Source organism: Oncorhynchus gorbuscha, linkage group LG02 (genome assembly GCF_021184085.1).
Source record: "Oncorhynchus gorbuscha isolate QuinsamMale2020 ecotype Even-year linkage group LG02, OgorEven_v1.0, whole genome shotgun sequence".
NCBI lineage: Eukaryota > Metazoa > Chordata > Actinopteri > Salmoniformes > Salmonidae > Oncorhynchus > Oncorhynchus gorbuscha.
This window is the reverse complement of record NC_060174.1, coordinates 74,362,818-74,385,933: the sequence shown is the minus strand read 5'-3', so window position 1 is coordinate 74,385,933 and position 23,116 is coordinate 74,362,818. Positions and strand designations below refer to the sequence as shown.

General features: G+C 42.6%; 2 protein-coding genes and 1 long non-coding RNA gene across 5 annotated transcripts in view; 2 read left to right on the top strand and 1 right to left on the bottom strand.

The window, feature by feature from the left end:
• LOC124009422 (cGMP-dependent 3',5'-cyclic phosphodiesterase-like) overlaps window positions 1-13,084 on the top strand; it is a 54,092-nt gene extending 41,008 nt beyond the window's left edge. Inside the window, exons 8-29 of the mRNA XM_046321240.1 lie at window positions 1,192-1,244; window positions 1,352-1,426; window positions 1,528-1,569; window positions 1,673-1,741; window positions 1,879-2,009; window positions 2,138-2,249; window positions 2,428-2,467; window positions 2,564-2,627; window positions 2,719-2,800; window positions 2,923-3,097; window positions 3,240-3,352; window positions 5,191-5,268; window positions 5,393-5,515; window positions 5,610-5,803; window positions 5,901-5,988; window positions 10,081-10,128; window positions 10,290-10,364; window positions 10,456-10,555; window positions 11,088-11,200; window positions 11,606-11,644; window positions 11,767-11,873; window positions 12,038-13,084. Coding sequence (XP_046177196.1) covers window positions 1,192-1,244; window positions 1,352-1,426; window positions 1,528-1,569; window positions 1,673-1,741; window positions 1,879-2,009; window positions 2,138-2,249; window positions 2,428-2,467; window positions 2,564-2,627; window positions 2,719-2,800; window positions 2,923-3,097; window positions 3,240-3,352; window positions 5,191-5,268; window positions 5,393-5,515; window positions 5,610-5,803; window positions 5,901-5,988; window positions 10,081-10,128; window positions 10,290-10,364; window positions 10,456-10,555; window positions 11,088-11,200; window positions 11,606-11,644; window positions 11,767-11,873; window positions 12,038-12,194 — 2,078 coding nt within the window. The 3' untranslated portion in view covers window positions 12,195-13,084. The remainder of the gene's footprint in view (window positions 1-1,191; window positions 1,245-1,351; window positions 1,427-1,527; window positions 1,570-1,672; window positions 1,742-1,878; window positions 2,010-2,137; window positions 2,250-2,427; window positions 2,468-2,563; window positions 2,628-2,718; window positions 2,801-2,922; window positions 3,098-3,239; window positions 3,353-5,190; window positions 5,269-5,392; window positions 5,516-5,609; window positions 5,804-5,900; window positions 5,989-10,080; window positions 10,129-10,289; window positions 10,365-10,455; window positions 10,556-11,087; window positions 11,201-11,605; window positions 11,645-11,766; window positions 11,874-12,037) is intronic.
• LOC124009432 lies at window positions 4,249-8,762 on the bottom strand. 2 transcript variants are annotated; one of them, XR_006834293.1, is made up of 4 exons: window positions 8,225-8,762; window positions 6,975-7,015; window positions 5,655-5,798; window positions 4,249-5,491 (listed from the first exon to the last, which is right to left on the bottom strand). It is a non-coding gene; the product is annotated as an uncharacterized LOC124009432 (long non-coding RNA). The 2 variants fall into 2 exon arrangements; XR_006834292.1 differs by lacking the exon at window positions 6,975-7,015.
• Window positions 13,085-13,347: 263 nt separating the features above from the next.
• LOC124009408 (myotubularin-related protein 2) lies at window positions 13,348-21,720 on the top strand. 2 transcript variants are annotated; one of them, XM_046321233.1, is made up of 16 exons: window positions 13,348-13,570; window positions 14,083-14,188; window positions 14,304-14,327; window positions 14,448-14,511; window positions 14,595-14,689; window positions 14,774-14,878; window positions 15,085-15,189; window positions 15,290-15,373; window positions 15,452-15,601; window positions 15,750-15,938; window positions 16,156-16,341; window positions 16,418-16,576; window positions 16,893-16,985; window positions 17,159-17,272; window positions 17,459-17,635; window positions 19,766-21,720. In XM_046321233.1, exons 1-16 carry the CDS (start codon window positions 13,491-13,493, stop codon window positions 19,925-19,927), a joined length of 1,893 nt encoding a protein of 630 aa, XP_046177189.1. In that variant the 5' UTR covers window positions 13,348-13,490; the 3' UTR covers window positions 19,928-21,720. The 2 variants fall into 2 exon arrangements, with proteins under 2 accessions (XP_046177189.1, XP_046177185.1); XM_046321229.1 differs by having other exon boundaries at window positions 16,418-16,624.
• The last annotated feature ends 1,396 nt before the right edge of the window (window positions 21,721-23,116 follow it).

Below are 23,116 nucleotides of genomic sequence, written 5' to 3'. Positions count from 1 at the left end.
ACAATATCACACTGGGTGAGAAAGGAACGGCACTCAGTGGGCTGCCCAGAATAACATGGTGGGTTATTAACCCTAGGTTCCGGAGACTCGGAAGACCAGGAAGTAGCTGGTGGCACGAGACGAAGACTCTGAAACTGTCCTGAGAGGTCAGAAACCTGAGCGGCCAGGGTCTCAACGGCATGACGAGCAGCAGACAATTCCTGCTCGTGTCTGCCGAGCATAGCTCCCTGGATCTCGACGGCAGTGTTACGAGAATCCGTAGTCGCTGGGTCCATTCTTGGTCGGATCCTTCTGTTATGCTGGTGAATGAGGACCCAAAAGCGACTTAACGACTTTATTCCAGTATATGACAAAAGTAATAATCCTGGAAAAATCAAGAAGAAAACAAAACAGGAAAAAACTTAATTCCACTCGTAGTAACGAGGACAGACTGGAGACTCGACCATTGACTGCAGGTTGCTTCGGGAAGGCACCGACCGTAGCAGACTAAGACACCTGCTCACACGCAGCATCTGAAGGAGACAAAACACGACAGGGCGAGACACAGCACAGCGAACATCATACAAGGATCCGACAAGGACAGAAGCGGAAAACAAGGGGAGAAATAGGGACTCTAATCAGAGGGCAAAATAGGGGACAGGTGTGAAAAGAGTAAATGAGTGAGTTAGGAGAATGAGGAACAGCTGGGAGCAGGAACGGAAGATAGAGAGAAGAGAGAGAGGGAGGGGGAGAGAGAGGGATAGAAAAAGGGAACGAACCTAATAAGACCAGCAGGGGGAAATGAACAGAAGGGAAAGCACAAGGACAAGACAATATATGACAAAACATGACAGCTCCAGGTTAGCTGACTCCTGACTTGGAAAAGTCATCAGCCTAGGGGTTCACATACTTTTTCCAACCTACACTGTCAATGTTTAAATGATGTATTCAATATAGACAAGAAAAATACAATAATTTGTGTATTATTAGTTTAAGCACACTGTGTTTGTCTTGTTGTGACTAAGATGAAGATCAGATCAAATATCATGACCAATTTATGCAGAAATCCAGGTAATTCCAAAGGGTTCACATACGTTTTCTTGCCAGTGTAGATACATCAATGCTGAGTATTGGATAATGGTAGATAAGAATATATTATAAAATAATATAAAGTAATGACTTCATGTTGATTCTTTCACCTTCTTACTATAGGAGAGTTGTATGACCTGGATGCTGCCTCTCTCCAACTAAAAGTCATTCGTTATGTGAGTCTAGACCCCAAAATAAACAGTGAATTATCAGAGCTGGTTGATTGTTTTGATTGATATACAGTGACTGTTTGACTGAATGGGTTGTATTGTTGTTTTCACAGCTGGAGGAGCAGACTCAATCATTGTGCTGCTGTTTACTTCTGGTATCAGAGGATAACCAACAGCTGTTCTGTCAGGTACACATACACACACAATATTCAATATTCTAAAACAAAGCAAAAGATGCAAAAATAAACAAACAATAACAAGTTTGTTGGGTGTCTTTGTTATTCCTCAGGTAGTTGGAGACACGGTTCTGAAGGCAGAGATCAGTTTCCCAGTAAGTTACACAACACAGCCCTTCTTCCCCTCTGACATTACCACCTGTGCCCCTGCTGCTGCCCCTTACTCAGCCTGACCCTGTCTATCTGTCTGGGGTCCAGCTGACGTTTGGCCATCTTGGTCAGGCTGTGGAGAAGAGGAAGAGCACCTCCCTGCAAGACGTCACTCCAGTAAGAACACTGAAATGTTCCTGATCAGTATTGTGGTGTTTTGTAGTCTTGCAGTAAGTAGTAGGTTTGGATGTGTTTGATGCTCGTGTTCTCTACATCTCTGCCCCTTTCCCTTCTTCTCTGGGCTGATACTGTAGGAGGAACACCAGCAGCTGAACAGCACTCTGGGATTTGAAGTTCTCTCTATGCTGTGTGTTCCTGTTGAGTGTCGTGCCACCACCAATGTTGTGGCCCTCGCCTGTGCCTTCAACAAAAAAGGAGCAGACAGGTATTTATCTATGTGTGTTTGCATAAGCATGCATCCTGCTGCCTGTGAGTGTATGCCTGTGGGCATGGATAGCTGCATCTGTGTGTGTCTTACTGTAAAATACTGTGTGTGTGTTTGTCATCCTTCAGACACACAGAGCTGGATGAACACATAGTGCAGCACTGTTTCCGCTACACATCCTCAGTACTGACCAGCACACTGGCCTTCCAGAAGGAACAGAGACTGAAGTATGAATGTCAGGTAAGGAGACGCTACCTGACTGCATTCATTGACCACTGAGCCAATACTGTACTGTGCTTGCCTTGCTCTGCTCGACTTTGGCCATAACAATCCCTAACCTGGTGAGAATCTTTAGCTAACCCACAAATACACTTCTGGTCTTCTCAACTGTTACCTGTGTCTGTTTGGGTTCATATAGGCACTGCTTCAGGTCGCCAAAAACCTCTTCACACATTTGGGTGAGTATCATACTGGGTGAGTTTTTTTACATTTGGGTGAGTTTTAGTGGCGCAATTTCAGTTGTTATAACAAGAGTTATTTATTTCTGTCTCCAGATGATGTATCAGTCCTGCTGAAAGAGATTATTGCAGAAGCCAGGAGTCTCACCAGTGCAGAAATGTAAGTACTGTATTACCATAAGGCTATCACAAAGATGCTAACAAAAGCATTAGTAACATTGATTAATATGACCCTTCTATCTCTCCTCCAGTTGTTCTGTGTTCCTGTTGGACAGTGTCAGTCATGAACTAGTTGCCAAGGTGTTTAATGGAGGAGTGGTTATCGATGAGGAGGTGGGTCATCATCCAAAACTCACTTCCCCCAAATCTCAAATCCACAGACTTATCTTAGACAAAATGGTATTGTATATGACTGTTATTTCCATAGTGTAATGGCCTCTTTCTTGTCATCTCAGACAGAGCTGCGTATCCCTGCTGACCAGGGCATAGCAGGCCATGTGGCCACCACAGGGAAGATCCTCAACATCACAGATGCCTACTCCCACCCTCTCTTCTACCGTGCCGTGGACGACAGCACAGGCTTCCGAACACGCAACATCCTCTGCTTCCCCATAAAGGACGAACATGGAGGTGTGTCTCTCCGCCTCTCTTTTTGTCTGCCCGCCTTTCTTTCTTTCTCTCTCCATTTCCCCGTCTCCCTATTTCTGATCTATCTACTGATAATTGTATATCTCTCATCTATCTCTCTCTCGCTCTCTCTCTCTCTGTTCAGAAGTGATTGGCGTGGCTGAGCTGGTCAACAAGACGAATGGACCATGGTTCACCCGTCTGGATGAGGACTTGGCCACAGCCTTCTCTATATACTGTGGCATCAGCATCGCTCATGTGAGTGCACAGACATCCCGTTTGCTTATCCTATTGACCTTATAACTGATTATTACCTGACATCATGTTTTTTGTATAGATTAAAGGGTCATCCACACCAAGGACAATAACTATAAAGATAACTATAATAATAAATGATACATAACTATATTTTGAGCATCCACACCAGTGGACCGCTAATCGTTCTGCAGTACACCTGTCGATCAGCTGATTAACGCATCCTACTGCACGCTGTAGGCCTTGTAATAAGGTAGTAACACAAGACCATTCAGTGCTTCAATGTACACTACCGTTCAAAAGTTTGGGGTCACTTAGAAATGTTCTTGTTATTGAAAGAAAAGCCATTTTTTTTTGTCCATATCTCAAAAATATAAGATTAAGACGGGCAAAATAACACAGACACTGGACAGAGATATGGATTTTTCTTTTCAACTCTGACTAGAAGGCCAGCATCCCGGAGTCGCCTATTCACTGCTGACGTTGAGACTGGTGTTTTGCGGGTACTATTTAATGAAGCTACCAGTTGAGGACTTGTGAGGCATCTGTTTTTCAAACTAGACACTCTAACGTACTTGTCCTCTTGCTCAGTTGTGCACCGGGGCCTCCCACTACTTTTCTATTCTGGTTAGAGCCAGTTTGTGCTGTTCTGTGAAGGGAGTAGTACACAGCGTTGTACGAGATTTTCAGTTTCTTGGCAATTTCTCGCATGGAATAGCCTTCATTTCTCAGAAGAAGAATAGACTGACGAGTAGCAGAAGAAAGTTCTTTGTTTCTGGCCATTTTGAGCCTGTAATAGAACCCACAAATGCTGATGCTCCAGATACTCAACTAGTCTAAAGAAGGCCAATTGAATTGCTTCTTTAATCAGAATAACAGTTTTCAGCTGTGCTAACATATTTGCAAAATGGTTCTCTAATGATTAATTAGCTTTTTAAAATTATCAACTTGGATTAGCTAACACAACGTGCCATTGGAACACAGGAGTGATGGTTGCTGATAATGGGCCTCATTAAAAATCAGCCGTTTCCAGCTACAATAGTCATTAGTCTGATCAATAGTCTGATCAAATTTGTGTTATTTTAATGGAAAAAAAATGTGCTTTTCTTTCAAAAACAAGGGAATTTGTAAGTGACTCCAAACTTTTGAATGGTGATGCACATGTAATATTGAAACTCATATTTAAATGTAGTAATTCAACAACAAACGCTGTTTAGCCTGCACATCTTTTACACCATGTCATTGATTATGCAACCCTTTCGATTAGTTATTGGTCTATTCTCAACCGTTTACAAGGTCCAGAAAGGCATATTAGCAGGCCAGTCATAGTGTGTATTTTGTCAGAATGTATTGTAAAATATGGTACAAACTTGTAAAATATGACCTTCTCATGCGCTGTTTGTCGTGGATCATCATTCTCCCAAGTCGTCCTATAATTAATGTGGCCACCAATATGCTCACACATGCCCAGTTATTCAGGCAAGCTTACCATGCACTCAGCCGTCTCTCTTCCCCGAGCAGCCTCGCGCACCTAGAACCAAGAAAACTTCAAGAGAATGCTTTTTCGATTGGTTGTCAATTTTTTATCATCAAAGGGATATGGAAAAGAAATCGCTTTGAAAGTGATCCAAACGATAGCTCTTGTAATCGTTCCCCACTCTTTTTGTAGTTGTCGTTGTACTATGAATGCTCCTGTTCACTTGAATTAGAACAATAATAAATGCCAAAAAGTTAAAGTTATCATCCTTACTGTGGATATTGATAAATAGTTTAACAATAATTTGTCATCAACAATATTGTCATCATGCTGAATGACTCCTGTGCTTTCTGTTCCTCCTTAGTCCCTCCTGTATAAGAGGGTTGATGAAGCACAGTTTAGGAGTCAGCTGGCCAATGAGATGATGAAGTACCACATGATGGTAAAGCATCCAATCAGAGCTCTTCTTCAACCTATTCAACTTATCTCTTCAATCTACGAATGTAGATCCAGCCATTTTGTTATATTTGGCAGTTAATGTCCTGACCTTTGACCCGGTCTCTCAGGTGTCAGACGAGGAAGTGACCCGGCTACTGACTGTGGGCATCCAGGCTGTAGGGGAAATACACCCCAGCTTCTCCAGCTTCACCTACACACCTCGCTCCCTGTCAGACGATAGCACACCCACAGTGAGACAGTCAACACACAATCTTGGAGAAAGACACTGGTAGTGTGTATTATTTCTGTTTTCTCATGTCTCTCGATTATGCCTCCTGTTCCTAGGCCGTGATCAGCATGTTTGAGGACATGGGCTTCATAAATACCTACAAGATCAACATGAACACGCTGGCCAGGTTTTGTCTGATGGTGAAGAGAGGCTACAGGGACCCTCCATATCACAACTGGATGCACGCGTTCTCAGTCTCTCATTTCTGCTACCTCCTCTGCAAGAACCTGGAGCTATCCAACTACCTAGAGTAAGAACACACAGAGAAATGCATTTAAAAATGTTGTTACGATAAAGTGAAACACCCTCATGAACACTTCAACTCACACTGCAGCGTCCTCTTTCAGGGACATCGAGATGTTTGCTCTTTTTGTGTCCTGCATGTGTCATGACTTGGACCACAGAGGGACCAACAACTCCTTCCAGGTGGCATCGGTAAGATCCCTCATACCACAAACACACAGACAGACTGTTCTATTGCCCACTAAGCACAGTTTGACGCCGACATCTTTTGGATGTCTTTTTTTGGTCCTGTCCGGAACCAACCGTCTTTATTTTGGATTGTTTTTGGTGCGATCCCGACAAGCCTTGATTTCAACATCCACCAAAGTAGATCATAGACGTTTATGTTTGGTTCAGATTTGTTCTGGTCCGGACTAGCCTTCAATTCAACATCCCGACACGTCCGGTCCGAACTGGCCTATATTTGGCCCAGCCATAGATTTTGTCCGGTCCGGCACATTACAGTAGAGCACAGTAGAGTACAATACAGTAAAGTAAGGAAAAGTCAAGTATAGCTAAGTACAGTAGAGTACAGTTTAGCACAGTATAATGTAGTGTATTGTACCCTACTTTACTCCAATGTACTCTACTAAACTGTACTCTATTCTACTGAATTAAACTGCACTGTACCGTACTCTACTGTGCTCTTCTGTACTGAACTGTGCCGTACTGTACTATGCTGTTCAACTTGTGAAACATGGCCTACATGTCTAGGATCTGTTCAGATTTGGTCTGGTCCATACTGACCAAATTTGTACTTATTTGGGGACTGAGCTCATTATAATAATATCCAGGAGGTGTTTGTTTCTACATTTATGTCACGTTCTGACCTTTATTTCCTTTGTTTTGTCTTTATTTAGTATGGTCAGGGCGTGAGTTGGGGTGGGCAGTCTATGTGTGTTTTTCTATGTTGGGTTTTGAGTTCAGTCTAGTATGGTTCTCAATCAGAGGCAGGTGTCGTTAGTTGTCTCTGATTGAGAATCATACTTAGGTAGCTTGGGTTTCACTTTTGGTTTGTGGGTGTTTGTTTCCGTGTGAGTGTTTGTTGCCACACGGTACTGGTTCGTTCATGTTCACATTTATTGTTTTGTATTTCATAGTGTTCAGTTGGTCTTAAAATAAACGTTATGGACACTTACCACTCTGCGCATTGGTCCTCCGATCCTTCTCGCTACTCCTCCTCAGAAGAGGAGGAAGAATGCTGTTACAATTTACATTTAGTTCATTCATCAGACGTGCTTATCCAGAGTGACTCACAGTCAGTGCATTCAACTAAGGTAGATAAACAATAACATTTCACAGTCAACATGTCACAGTCAAAACAAAATTCTGTAACCGTTAATTAGAGTTATTGTATTTGAAGTGGTCTGTTGGTTTATTTTGTAGCTTGGACTACTTTGAACCTCATCGCTGCCACTTTTAGTTGGCTCCTCTTTCCTATATTAAATTGATTTAAACATTTATTGTGATAATTCTTACGTCATTCAGAATGTATTTGCAGTTTGAAGGACAATTCCACCACTTTAACCAGTTATTGTGCTGTAAGTACCTGTATACACTGAGTGTACGAAACATTATGAACACCATCCTAATATTGAGTTGCACCCCCTTTTGCCCTCAGAACTGCCTCAGTTTGACGGGGCATGGACTCTACAAGGTGTCGAAAGTGTTCCACAGGGATGCTGGCCCATGTGGACTTCAAAGCCTCCCAAAGTTATGTCAAGTTGGCTGGACATCCTTTGGGTGGTGGACCATTCTTGATACACATGGGAAACTGTTCAGTGTGAAAAACACTGCAGCGTTACAGGTCTTGACACACTCAAACTGGTGCGCCTGGCACCTACTACCATACCCTGTTCAAAGGCACTTAAATATTTTGTCTTGCCCATTCAACCTCTGCATGGTACACATCAATTGTGTCAAGGCTTACAAATCCTTCTTCAACATCTACACTGATTGAAGTGGATTTTACAGGTGACATCAATAAGGGATCATAGCATTCACCTGGTCAGTCTGTTACGGAAAGAGCAGGTGTTCTTAATGTTTTTAAGCTTATGTTTTGCCCTCATGTACCGTATACTACAATTCCCAGGATGCATTTCACCTCCCAGGATGTAATGCATTGCCCAGTCTGCAGTTAGCTTAGCTGGCTAGCAAGCCCAGACTAAAAGGCTATGAATGGTCAATCCATCATCTGCAGTGGCCGTACAGCATTTACTGAGATGCGGCCTCCGCAGAAGTCAAAGCATTCATACTTCTTGCGCTTCAGAGAGCTCTTCATACGTAGCCAATAAATTGGTCTGCAATGCACCACTCCTAGTCATTCAGGGCTAATCTCTATAGCCATCCAGCTACAAGCCACTAGCTAAACGAAAAGACCAGACCTTACCTCTTCTGAGATGTTGGAGTCCGTTTTCCAGTGCTTGACACAGGAGCTCAGCCAAGATAGCATGATGTAAAACGACTGCACCGTTTCCCCCCACGAATCTCCTCATTGTTCCACAGCAAAATTATTCTACATTTAGGCTATTGTTTATATGTGTATTCCACACGATGTTGGGGTCAGAATCTGTCAACCCCAATACGTTCATGTCATCCTCATCAATCAACTGCATTACGGGTAAAAACTACTTTGATTAGCACTTTCGATTTCTGTATGCTGATACGAATGAGTTCGTTTTTCTAAAACTGAAATAGGACAACTTCTAAATGTTATGCAGTGAAAACAGCCAAATATAATCAGATTTTAGAAACCACATTTTGGGCCTGTTATATATCAATTGTGACGGATTTGACAAATTATCACAAATCCCCGATCTCTTTCCAGGAGTTCAAACTAATTTCTGTGTCTTTGAAATTCCTTACACGAGGTATCATAAATCTGTTTTATTTGTGAACTTGTTCTGATATCCTTTGGTCAAAGTTTATGTTTGTTGTCAAGGAAGTTGTCAGGAAGTGAATTTGTGTTTATACAGGTTGTACCGCCCCCACCCACTGTCAACCAATCATGTAATTGTTACAAAATATGGGAGGCGCATGGTGATGCGTGTACGGAGCAATTTGGCCTCCGCAACCTCCCGGAGGCCCCGCAATTGCAACACTCGTGCCGCCAGATCACATTTTCAGATCAAGCATAAATTGGCTTTAAGCTTATGTTATAAATTACGAGTGCATTTCACATTACTTTTGTGTTGTAATCATATTATAATGCTTGCATGCATATCATGCCCAATATATGTTTATGTATTGTCACCAAGCACCTGCATTACAATAAAGAACCATTCAATTTTTTTGTATTTTACATTTTTTACATGTATTTATTTGTATTTATTGCCATTCAAATTTAGATGCAAACAAAAGCTAACAATACGTTACTGTATCTGATGGTTAGCTAGCATGCTAGCTCGACTGCTACACCCAAAATAATAGTGTTGCAAACAATAACAGCCACGCTTAAGCTTAGTGACTGTCTTAAACATCAGTCCAAACAACATTTAGGCTTGTTAGAACACCACATTTATCATGACATTTACAGGCTAATCACTACATAATCCTAGTCTCTAATGATTGAAGCCTGTATCTTTGATGTTAACATTAGCAATGCTAGCTAGCTAAGTAAAGTAGCCAACCTTGCTGCATCTAAAGTATTTTCAACATTAACAGCCAAATACAACACTGTAGAACTAATAAAAAGTATGAAGTTAATAAGTAATTCACTACAAAAATATAGGCTATTTGGAAAGAATGCTGGAGTTGCAACTTTATTTGTGATCATGGGAGTGGTCTTGCCAAATGGAGTCATGGGAGTTTGCTGGAGGAAGCTGACTATAAATATAATATCTATAGGTTTTTGGATGAAGACAACCAGAGCAACATATAGCAGGCTGTTCCAATATGATCAGAAAACTGCAGATGAGTTATATAAATAGCTGAAAATGACTGTCCATAAAAAACTTTTATTAGTCATCTCAGAGATTCTACTTGAAAACTTCACAAACAATTTCCAATTTTGCTCATCATTAAACAGTCAATAGACATGAAATCATAATACTGCACCCTGTGTAAGACATTAATAAATACTTCTTAATAACAACCCAAATGTTAAAAGCGGCGGAGTTTCCCTTTAAATTTAGCCATAGAATCAATGACCAACAAATAAGCATAATGTAGCTTACTGGAGTCACACAAACTGCCACAGAAGCATATGCATTACAAAAACAATCCGTTTTGTCTTCTCTTCTCCAGAAATCTGTGTTGGCTGGCCTGTATAGTTCTGAGGGATCTGTGCTGGAGGTAAACACAAAGTATCATGAACATAAATGTATTATGTGTGTCCTTCATTTAAAGGTAAAAGGTAAAAACATGAGTTGATTGCGCACTGGGTATTTGCTGTCCTCTAGTGGATATAAAATGTAATTGCAGCCTCACCACTGACTATTGGCTTTCATTTCCAGAGACACCACTTTGCTCAGGCGATCGCCATCCTCAACACCCAGGGCTGCAATATCTTTGAGAAGTTCTCCAGAAAGGTAAGACAAAAGCAATGTAAGAACATTCCTCTTTGCTAGTTGGTTTTGTACTATTTTGACTCTGTTTCTGTGTTGTGTTTTTGGTTGCCAGGACTACCAGAGGATGCTTGACCTGATGAGGGACATCATCCTGGCCACAGACTTGGCTCATCACCTACGGATCCTGAAGGATCTACAGAAAATGGCAGATGGTAAGTCATCCCCCGGCCCATACATCCTGTCTGAGTGTCTTGTGAGCGGTAGGAAGGTAGATCTTCATTTCTACAGCTCTTCCATTTCTTATTAGAGCTCCTGAGTGGTGCAGTGGTCAAAGCATTACTACAGACCTTGGGTCGATTCCAGGCTGTATCACAGCCGGCCGTGACTGAGAGTTCCATAGGGCGGGGCACAATTGGTCCTGGTTAGGGTTTGGCCAGGGTAGGCAGTCATTGTAAATAAGAATTTTTTCTTAACAGACTTGCCTAGTTTTTAAAAATTTAATTATACCTTTATTTTAACTAGGCAAGTCAGTTAAGAACTAATTCTAATTTACAATGACGGCCTAGGAAAAGTGGGTTAACTGCCTTGTTCAGGAGCAGAACAACAGATTTTTACCTTGTCAGCTCGGGGATTCGATCTAGCAACCTTTCGGTTACTGGTCCAACACTCTAACCACTAGGCTACCTGCCACCCCACTGTTAAATAAAAATTAAATTAGATCATATTGTCTGTTTTGTCTTCCAGTGGGCTACAACACCAAAGAACCTCAGCACCATAACCTGCTACTGTGCCTGATCATGACCTCATGTGACCTCTCTGACCAGACCAAAGACTGGAAGACCACCTGGAAGATCGCAGTAAGTACCCACTCAGATCTGACTCCTCTAATAAGAATTTTGTGGGTGCTTATATTTGTCCTTTTATACTCGTGTGTAATGGAAATGTTTTTTGGGGGGATATTCAAATTCCCCCTGAGACACCTGCAGGAAGTGGGGTTGCACCCCTGGAGTCATTAGGTTTAAGTGCCTTGCTCAAGGGTACAGCGACAGATTAAAAACATTCTTCACCTTGTTGGCTCCGGTATTCAAACCTGCAACCTTTCGGTTACTGGCCCAATGCTCTAACCTTGAGGCTACCTGCTGCCGCTAAACCAACTGTGTTCACCCCTCCTCCTTATTGCATTTACATCTATTTTATTATTGTTAGTAAGATGGTCTCCAAGTAGTATGCTAACATGAAACTCATGTTTGTTTTTGTGACAGGGACTCATTTACAAGGAATTCTTTTCTCAAGGAGATCTGGTATGTACATCATTTTTTATGAATGCCAAAAATGGTATCCATCATATTGTTCTCTGTGTCCATGTAGTACAGGAACCTTTACAATGTCCTGTGTGTGTGTGTCCCTGTGCTTGTGGCTGCAGGAGAAGGCTATGGGGAACCGTCCCAGTGAGATGATGGACAGAGAGAAGGCCTACATCCCAGAGCTACAGACAGGCTTCATGGAGCACATAGCCATGCCCATCTACAAGTGAGCCTCTGACTGATCTGTAACCCCCATATCTAGGAGATGAGTGGTGTAATTGTTAACTCAGACAATAACAACTGTTGTGTGTTGTATATGCATATTAGTGGTCCCTCCTTAGCTTGAGTCTGACTATACTTTCCTCCCGGCTTTGCTCCCTTCTCCTGCAGACTCCTCCAGGACCTGTTCCCCAGGTCGGCAGAGCTGTATGACACCGTGGCCAGCAATAGAGAACAGTGGGGCAGGGTCTCTCACAAGCCGGGAAACCATTCTCTGGATTATCTAGATGCAGAGTTTGAGCAGCTACAGGAAGAGCAGAATGGATAGGACGGAAAGACAGAGCAGGGACGATGAGACCAATGGTAGCCCTCCGGCCCAGCCCTAGGACACAGCAAGACAAACTAACAACTACATCATCAGTAATGTATTACCTCCACCTGAAAATACACCTATTTTACAGGTTGTGGTGTGGTGTGGTGTTGTTGCTGATACAGAAATCTAAATGATCATTAGAATGTGTCACATTGCAGCAGGTATAGAACAACACAATGCAGATAGCAGGGGGAGGCAGAAAAGGATTGATTGCACATCATTGTAGAAGACAATACTGATGGCTTTGATCTCATTTTTCAAATGATTTTTTCCCCCTTTGCCTGGAGTTTCTATCAATGATATTGAACTTTGTGTGAATCTTTGCAGGCAGGTATTGAGTGTTACCAGGTCAAAACATGTATATTATAAGCAGAATGTTACAAGCTTGCCTTACTTTGTCTAAGTTGCCTTCAATGTGAGAAACTGCTGGATTGATAATATATACTTTGTGATATTGTGTATATAACAATGTTAGTGATTGGAATACATAACACTGTAAAACTGTATATTTGTTGTTATAAATGTACTAGTTGAGAGCGCACAGATTTTTCTTAACATGTAAATGGTTGAATTGGTGTTACCACCACTTTGGGGGTTCCCTGTATTGCCTGTAGAACTCCAAACGTTGTTTTCAGGGTTTGGTCTAAATCTGGGACTGATCATCTCACCCTTTGGACATTGTTTTTTGAATGTGCGACAGCTACAAATGGCATAGGGTCTATATGCTTTTTGTTTTTGGAACAGCTATATTCAGTTATGTTGATGTACTGTACAGTATGTATGTTTGCATTTTCCTATTTCCAAATAATAGAGATAATTCTGTGAATTCTGAATCTACATGTTAACATCATGCACTGGATATTTAAATTTGTTCTTAATTGATAGTTGTGGACAAGTAAAATATTGTTCACCCAATGTATTGAGTACGTGTCCTTTCTCAATCCACATCTTCACCTTCTCTCCACATATTTATCTTTAAAAATCTCTAATCTGAAGCATGTTGCTGTTGTTAATGATGAAGATAGTGTTGGGCTACATGTAATAACCAGTAATGGCGGCAGGGGGCGCTACCCCCAACTCCAAACACCACTCCCTTGTTTATTATGGATTGGGGACTCTGGGAAAAGATGGCAGCTTCCTGTCTGTACCTGGGATTTACTTTTCACCAAGGACGCAATCAAAACAGTTGCATGTAGATATCTGCCCAATCGTCTCAAATTCATATATTTGACAACTTTACTAAGATTTACCATGGAGAAGAGTGGAAGCATCGACAGTCTGGGCTCGAAGCAATCCTCGTCAAGGCAGGCCAGCGTTGATTCATTGTCCAGGTGGGGCTCGTTCAACTAGCTCCCTGTGTAGTCGATTGACAGGAGCTTTTATAGTTATCTAACTACATGCTATCTAAATATGGCGAAAAATGTTCTACAGTGAAGATATTGAATTATACTAGTGTATTTCAATGAAAGTTGTTGAAGTATCAGCTAAACTTTACTGGGAGATTCGGGTTACAAAAGTCGCTATAGCAGGCAGCCCGAGAAGGTAAACAGTTGGCCCAAGATAGCAGCCTTAGTTTATACGACTAACGTTATCTAGTTAGCTAGACATAATGTCAGATTCCACAGCCATCTAGTCTGGGTACAAATAGCCCATGGGACTGGAAATCGGAGAGGGTCTGTAACATACAGAGTGGATCTATTCTCCAGTCCCCTGGGCTTGGTGCCAGCCATTTAGTTTCTGCTTTGGCGAACACGGCTGTCAAATGAACAAGCAATTTTGGTATGGTATTATTTCTCACTGGTCATTATCCTATAGTAAACGTATTCTGCAATTCTGTTGACAGTACGTCCACGTCTCGTTCTGACCGGTCCACTCACGCTGCCAAGACCCCCTATGCGATGTCTTCTGACAATGTGTCCACCTCAACAGAGTTCTCCCCAGAACTACGGGTTGATACATGGCTTTTCACCTTTCACTTTACATAGATTCAGTTCTACTAATGTAGCAATAGCATCTTAAACATGTCTGCGGTTAACCCTCTCTCTTTTCTCCTAATGATTTCAGGGCAGACCTAAAGCTGCTGCCAAGGTATAGTCTTCCTTCCCTCAAAGATTTGCATTGGTGTTTAAGTAAAAATAATCAACTTGATTTGTGCTGTTGGCTACTCTGTATGTTTTACCTCAACATTGGATATTGTTTTATATACAGGTGCTCAGGGATTCAAACAAAGAAGAACCACAGTTACTACCAAAGGAAAGTGTGCAAGACATGGGTAGGTCATCTCCCCTATCCCCCAGCTATGGGTTATTTTGGCTTTAATGACCTGCTTAAACTTTTGTTTGTATTTTCTAACAGCCAAAGACGTCACTTACATCTGTCCTTACATCGGTGCACTGAGGGGGACATTGACTGTCACCAACTATAGACTGTTCTTCAGATGCATGGACAGGGTATGCTTTTCAGCTTTCCATTTGTCTCCATTCCACTCTTCAGAATGTCAAATCAGTGTTCATATTATTTCCTTTGTCTCCTAGGAACCAGCGTTTGTGCTGGACTTGCCCCTGGGGGTAGTGAGCCGTGTGGAGAAGATAGGAGGTGCATCTAGCCGTGGTGAGGTCTCCTACGGGCTGGTCTGCAAGGTGAGCAGTGACCACCAAAATAATGTCTGGAACATCCCTTACCTGCTGTTTATACTAATATATCATCTCTTTGTTGCTCTCAAAGAGAACAGGCATTTTTCTTATTTTTCTTATACTTCAGACTCTAATCACTGCATTCTAGTGCTTCTTCTTTCTCTGAGTGTAAATGACAATGGTTACAGTGACCTGTCACTCTGTCTCCTCAGGATATCCGTAATCTGCGGTTTGCACACAAGCAGATGGAGGACTCACTCAGGAAGTCCATTTTTGAGATCCTGATGAAATTTGCCTTTCCTGTTTCCAATGGTTTGGTGAGTGAGTCACTAGGTCTTTTGCCCGTGGTCTGCTACTGTGTACTATAAAGGCCCAGGGCCAACTGACCGACTATGTTTTTCCCTCTGTCATCCACAGCCAATCTTTGCCTTTGAGTATGGGCAGGTCTATCCTGAAAATGGCTGGAAAGTGTATGATGCTCAAGCGGAATACAAAAGACAGGTATTTGGAAGATTTCAAAAATCTGGGCTTCAGGTATAAATTGTTTTAAAATGTTTTTATACTCGTATGTGTGTGTAGGGAATACCCAACGAGAGCTGGAGGATAACTAAAGTGAATGATCACTACGAAGTGTGTGACACTTACCCATCAAACCTGGTGGTGCCTGTCAACATACCAGATGAGGAGTTGAAGAGAGTGGCTGCCTTCAGAGCCAAGGGCAGGATACCTGTGAGTTAGCATTTACACTTCACACTGTCCCCACTCTTTAACTGTCTGCGGTACCTCTGTAGTAGTACGCTGATGTAGTACCACACTGATGTTGTACCTGCGGTCTTGTGTTACTGTCTGTGCCAATGCCTCTGCTGTGGCTCTGCAGGTGCTGTCATGGATTCACCCAGAGAGCCAGGCCACAGTGACCCGCTGTAGTCAGCCCATGGTCGGGGTCAACGGCAAGCGTAGCAAAGACGATGAGAAGTACCTCCAGGCCATCATGGATGCCAACGCTCAGTCCCACAAGCTCTTCATCTTCGATGCCAGGCCTAGCGTCAATGCTGCCGCAAACAAGGTATGTAGTTAGTAATAATAATAATGTTTTATTTTGCGTCAAAGTGCATTTCCCACACACAGTGCCTATACAGTTCAATGCTCAACCCATAGTGTTGTTTTCTTTGGATTTGATTTTGATCTCCTCTCACAGATAATTACATTCTGTAAGTATGAAAACTATTCAGAGTATATTCAATTCCAAGAGATGATGACTACATTCCCTGCGTTCTCCTCAGATGAAAGGGGGTGGCTATGAGAGTGAGGATGCCTATCAGAATGCAGAGCTGGTGTTCTTGGACATCCACAACATCCATGTGATGAGAGAGTCACTGCGCAAGCTGAAGGAGGTGGTCTATCCCAACATCGAGGAGTCCCATTGGCTCTCCAACCTCGAGTCCACTCATTGGCTGGAGCACATCAAGGTGAGGACGGAAGGGAGAGAAAAAAAAATCAAGGTTGAGATTATTTGTTGAACCTGTCTGTCTGTTCCCTGTGCAGCTGATCCTGGCTGGGGCGCTGCGTATTGCAGACAAGGTGGAGTCTGGGAAGACTTCAGTGGTGGTTCACTGCAGTGATGGATGGGACCGTACTGCCCAGCTCACCTCCCTGGCCATGCTGATGCTGGACGGACACTACCGCACAATCCGTGGCTTCCAGGTGCTGCTGGAGAAAGAGTGGCTGAGCTTTGGCCACCGCTTCCAGCTAGTAAATAAGCCTTTACTCCCTCTCACTGTGTAGTGTTCCTTATACCAAGCTAAAACACTTGGGACACAATCTCTTGATTATTCATTTACGTTTTGGAAATGCTTGGGACATTCTAATGTGGTAAGAGAAGTTAAAATGGTTTGAAATTTCCTCATTTCCTGACTCACATGGGTCAACCATTGCCATGGCACAGCTTTACCCTTCTTGTGTTTTGTTCAGCCATTACGGTCACGTGACTTTCTGTTCTTCTTCCCCATTCTCCTTCCAGAGGATCGGTCATGGGGATAAGAACCACACAGACGCAGACCGCTCGCCTGTCTTCCTGCAGTTCATTGACTGTGTGTGGCAGATTACCCGACAGGTGAGGGACATCACTGGTAGGGGGTGTTGATGGGTAGTCATGTGACCTGAGCAGAAAAAATTCCAGGCTTAGTAATAAAGTACACATTACACACGGGATGATTTACTGATGTACATAATCCCTCTGGATTCTCCTGATCGTATATGGATTATAATTTAACTGTTCCTGTCTAGTTTCCTGCAGCCTTTGAGTTCAACGAGTACTTCCTGGTCACCATCCTGGACCACATGTACAGCTGCCTGTTTGGGACATTCATGTGTAACAGTGAACAGCAAAGGGTGAAGGAGGTGAGAGTGCAGACTATGTTAGGTTTAAATGCCACTTGGATGGAGTGCAATTCAGAAAACCTGAAACTAAACTCAATGTTTATTTGACTGTCTCTCATGGATGACATTAATATAGGAATATGCTAATGGGTATGTTTTATTTGCTAATGTTAAATGCAACATCTCATACATCTAATTGTTCTGCAGGAGCTGCCAAAGAAGACAGTTTCTCTGTGGGCCTACATCAACAGCCAGCTAGAGGAGTTCACCAACCCTCTTTATGTCAACTATTCCAACCATGTGCTGTTCCCAGTGGTCAGCATGCGCCACCTGGAGCTCTGGGTGGGATACTACATCCGGTGGAACCCTCGCATGAGGCCACAGGTCTGGGCAAACTACCTCATTTTCATAGTAGTAGTAATGATGTTGATAGTAGTAATACTGTCCCTCTGAATGAAATTGAGGAGGGGATTATGGATCTCTCTCTGGTTGCCCGTTAGTATGTTAGTCACACGCAATACCTCCTACAGCACTGGCCCGATTTCAGGTCTGCGCTCAGGTCTGTTGAACGCTGGTCCGACCAATCTGACAATCTGATTCCATGCTTCAAGATTGCTTCGATCACGTGGATTGGGATATGTTCCGCATTGCGTCAAACAACAACATTGATGAATACGCTGATTCGGTGAACAAGTTTATTAGCAAGTGCATCGGCGATGTCATACCCACAGCAACTATTAAAACATTCCCAATCCGGGCCTCCCGGGTGGCGCAGGGGTTAAGGGCTCTGTACTGCAGCGCCAGCTGTGTCACCAGAGACTCTGGGCTTGCGCCCAGGCTCTGCCGTAGCCGGCCGCGACCGGGAGGCCCGTGGGGCGATGCACAATTGGCCTAGCGTCGTCCGGGTTAGGGAGGGTTTGGCCGGTAGGGATATCCTTGTCTCATCGCGCACCAGCGACTCCTGTGGTCGGGCCGGCGCAGTGCACGCTAACCAAGGTTGCCAGGTGCACAGTGTTTCCTCCAACACATTGGTGCGGCTGGCTTCCGGGTTGGATGCGCACTGTGTTAGAGGCAGTGCGGCTTGGTTGGGTAGTGTATCGGAGGACGCATGACTTTCAATCTTTGTCTCTCCCGAGCCCGTACGGGCGTTGTAGCGATGAGACAAGATAGTAGCTTCTAACAATTGGATACCACGAAATTGGGGAGAAAAAGGGCTAAAAAAATAAATAATTATAATAATAATATCCCAAACCAGAAACTGTGGATTGATGGAAGCATTCGTGCGAAACTGAAAGCGTGAAACACTGCTTTTAACCAGGGCAAGTTGACCGGAAACATTACTGAATACAAACAGTGTAGATATTCCCTCAGCAAGGCAATCAAACAAGTCAGTATAGAGACAAAGTAGAGTCGCAATTCAACGGCTCAGACACAAGAGGTATGTGGCAGGGTCTACAGTCAATCACGGATTACAAAAAGAAAACCAGGCCCGTCTCGGACCAGGACGTCTTGCTCCCAGACAGACTAAACTTCTTTGCTCGCTTTGAAGACCATACAATGCCACTGACATGGCCCGCTACCAAAACTTGCGGACTCTCCTTTACTGCAGCCGACGTGAGTAAAACTTCTAAACATGTTAAAACTTGTTGTGGATAGGGGGCAGTATTTTCACTTTGGATGAATTGCGTGCCCCTAGTGAATGGCATCAAACTCTGTCCTAGATTGCTAATATATGCATATTATTATTATTATTATTACTATTGGATAGAAAACACTCTGAAGTTTCTGAAACTGTTTGAATTATGTCTGTGAGTATAACAGAACTCATAGGGCAGGCAATTTTCCAAACAAGTTTTGAAATTCTGAAAGTTGGGGCAACATTGAGGTCATCGCCCCCTCCCTTCCCAACAAGTTATGGATCTGGAAACACGTCTTACGCCTTCCACTAGATGTCCTCATTAAGTAGAAAGTGTAATAGAGCATTTGCTGTGAACTTTGACCTAATGGGAGGGAAAATAGTCGGTGGCACATTTCTCTGTGAGTGCTACGGCTGTTCCAATCAGCCCCAGATGAAAACGAATGATCCTGTTGGAACGTTATTAGATATATATGATTATAACATCCTGAAGATTGATTCTGTACTTAGTTTGACCAGTTTATTCGACCTGGAATATGTCTTTTGTAAGTTATCTTGGACCAGCAGTCAGTTTTTGGGCACGTGAGCTGAAAGTGATAGCAAATGCAGCTTGGACACTAGTATTGGACATTATGGAACAATACAAATTTGATTTGCCATAAAGATCCGGCATTTACAAAATTACAATGATTGGCCCAAGGCGGGTTCTGTTAGTCACACACGGTATCTCAATTGGCCGGGGGTGGCTGCATAATTTGTGGGGGACTACATTTTTACTGTTGCATTGTTAGTATGAGTATAAATGGCAGTTTATATGCTTGTTTTAGCATAGTTATGTTCTAGTGTTGACCACTACTGTTTGTGTACCTTCTTCCCAGGAGCCTGTTCACCAGCGCTACAAGGAGCTGCTGGCCAAGCGGGCGGAGCTTCAGAAGAGGGTGGAGGAGCTACAGCGAGACGTGACCAATCGTTCTGCCTCCTCCACTGAGAGGGCTGGCTCGCCCACCCGCTCCATCACTCCCGTTCAGACCTTTGTTTGACAGGGGGCTTATAGAGTAAAGCTAAGGACTGAGGCCTCACAACGATAAGGTGCCATGCCCATAACTAATAGACTGCACTGCAGGGGACTTGCTGTCACACATTCCTGCTTAACATGACACACTCCTGTAGAAAGCAACGCAACCACCAAGTGTCTGTAGAAACCATGTATTGGCCTTTGGATGTACCATCTCACTGCTACTCCAACAGCTGAGTTCGTACAGGGTCAGACCCATAGAAATAGAATAAGAATATGAATGTATATGTCTATGGTCAGAACCCTATGTTGTCTATGCATCAAAAAGACGTGCTGCCTCTGTTTCAGACCACCCATAGACAATAACAGAGGCCTCTAGTGGCCAAAAGGCTGTTTAGCATGGGCAGCATCATTAAGGGCTTCCACCATGCTTCTGCCATTTTAAAGTAATCAACGTTTTCAAAAGGGTGGGGATTCCGATGGGTTGTAGCCTCAATGGCACTGCCCATGCTGTCACACATGCTATAATGGCACATATATAAATGAGTCCTCTATTTATCTCCGAGACCACCTCACTATAGCCATACTTTACTTCACTGACCTCTGCTACCAGGGTCAAGAGTACTGTAACATATAATGATCATCAAATAATCCCTCACAAGTATGCTATTGCATATCGGCTTAACTACATTATGCTATTGCATATCGGCTTAACTACATCCAGTATTAATGCATTAGTTTATTCTAAAGTAATAAGTACACTAAATTATTAATAGGATAAAACAAGTAGCTAATATGCTCAATTAATTTCTTCGTTGTGAAAGCGAGGTGGAGAATTGAAAAAGAAAAAAGACATGCTATTTAAGCAATTTTCTGTTTATTTCTACTTGACATATTCCAAATAGGTTTTGAAGTCAGAAATGTCTGCAAATGGTTTTGAAGCTGAGAAAATAGTTACTGGATGGACACATTTTGACCAAATAGGTATGAATGAATGTGGGTGTATAGTTATGGATGACATTCCATCTGATCAGTATGTTGATGTTTTTTTTACTAGCAAGTTAACTACATATTATTTCCATTCTCTTAGCTTAGGTTGTGTGTACAGTTTATACCATAGACTTTTAGGTTAATACTGAGCTCTGAGTCTCAGTTATAATTAGGTGATAACTTGAGGGCTTTGGTGATGATGTGTACGTCACGTTGCAGACTGTTTACCCAAAACAGATCAGTAAAATTGACAATGTGCATGACATGGTTTAGTTGAAAGGTCATACCCACAGGTTGTTAATAAATGCTGCATATGTATCGAATAACAAATTCTACAGAAACTAGAAACTGAATGCCACAGATGGCACTAACCATTCCTCAATGGAAAATGTTAAGAATCGCCAACAACATGCATCTCACAGGCACAGTGATGTAGAGCTTTGCACTGTTGTTTAAAATAAATAGTCACAACAGGATTTTGTCTTTGAACAGTGATCTAATTACTAACCAGAGGAAAAGTAGTGAGGCTCATTCCCCACTAGTGCAATGATGAAGTGGCTTTTTTCATGGCCTCGCAAGGGCACATCCTTAATCAATATAAAAAATTAACTGTTTATCTAATATTTATGTTTTAGTAGAATAATTAATTTGGTAAGAATGTTATGGTCAATTTAATTGCGGGCCATTAACTTAGAACAAGCTGACTACCATGGACTGTAACCCATGCCTGTCAACAATACACGTTTGACCGCAATATTTTGATAATTTATTTGTTTTTGTTTAAATGTTAATTTGCAAAATTGGAAATAAAACTTTCTTGTCCTTATATATTATGATCACCAATATATTGTTAGTAGGTACATTTACATTTAAGTCATTACATTTAAGTCATTTAGCAGACGCTCTTATCCAGAGCGACTTACAAATTGGTGCATTCACCTTATGACATCGAGTGGAACAGTCACTTTACAATAGTGCATCTAAATCTTAAAGGGGGGGGGTGAGAGGGATTACTTATCCTATCCTAGGTATTCCTTAAAGAGGTGGGGTTTCAGGTGTCTCCGGAAGGTGGTGATTGACTCCGCTGTCCTGGCGTCGTGAGGGAGTTTGATCCACCATTGGGGGGCCAGAGCAGCTTACAGTTTTGACTGGGCTGAGCGGGAGCTGTACTTCCTCAGTGGTAGGGAGGCGAGCAGGCCAGAGGTGGATGAACGCAGTGCCCTTGTTTGGGTGTAGGGCCTGATCAGAGCCTGGAGGTACTGAGGTGCCGTTCCCCTCACAGCTCCGTAGGCAAGCACCATGGTCTTGTAGCGGATGCGAGCTTCAACTGGAAGCCAGTGGAGAGAACGGAGGAGCGGGGTGACGTGAGAGAACTTGGGAAGGTTGAACACCAGACGGGCTGCGGCGTTCTGGATGAGTTGAAGGGGTTTAATGGCACAGGCAGGGAGCCCAGCCAACAGCGAGTTGCAGTAATCCAGACGGGAGATGACAAGTGCCTGGATTAGGACCTGCGCCGCTTCCTGTGTGAGGCAGGGTCGTACTCTGCGGATGTTGTAGAGCAGGGGTGTCAAAGTCAAATGGACGGAGGGCCAAATAAAAAATTTAGCTACAAGCCGAGGGCCGGAACTGTTCGAATGTTCATTGAAATTTTTTTAAATGACGCATATAGTCTAGTGAACCTAATTGAACCTACTGAAAACCTAACAAATATATTCCAATATGATCAGATAAATAAAGCAATATTTTCTTATGGCTCTGTCAGTAATCTTTAATTTTCAACAGACACAAAAGACAAATTTCCTTTATATAAAAATCCCCATAACATGAACATTAAATGAAAGAAACCGGTATTCAAGGCACCATCAGTAGCCTATATTTTCTATTTTAGCAAAAGTGGGCTAAATTTACTTCAAAGAAAAAAACAATAATAGCAATTTTCTATCATCCACTCAACTGAAATATTTTTAAAATATAATTGGATTGAAATACAATAAAATAAAGTGCAAAAATCTATTAATCAAAAACAACACTTTGTTTAAGGAGAAGTAACATGCAGTGAAAACAAATATTAAACTTGAACTTTTAAACTTGAACTGAGTAAAAACTCTAAATATGTGATTGCACAGTAATGTTCACTTGTTTGAGGTTGAGGGTGATACTTGGTGGTGTCCCATCTTTTCCACAAGTTCATCAATGTTCGGGGTAAGGCTCTGAGCTGAGGAAA

Coding starts and splice junctions, on each gene's coding strand:
- LOC124009408 (XM_046321229.1), top strand. CDS start 13,491: ATGGAGAAGAGTGGAAGCATCGACAGTCTGGGCTCGAAGCAATCCTCG. Junction 14,512..14,594: donor GGAAAGTGTGCAAGACATGG/GTAGGTCATCTC, acceptor ATTTTCTAACAG/CCAAAGACGTCACTTACATC. Junction 15,939..16,155: donor TCAATGCTGCCGCAAACAAG/GTATGTAGTTAG, acceptor CGTTCTCCTCAG/ATGAAAGGGGGTGGCTATGA.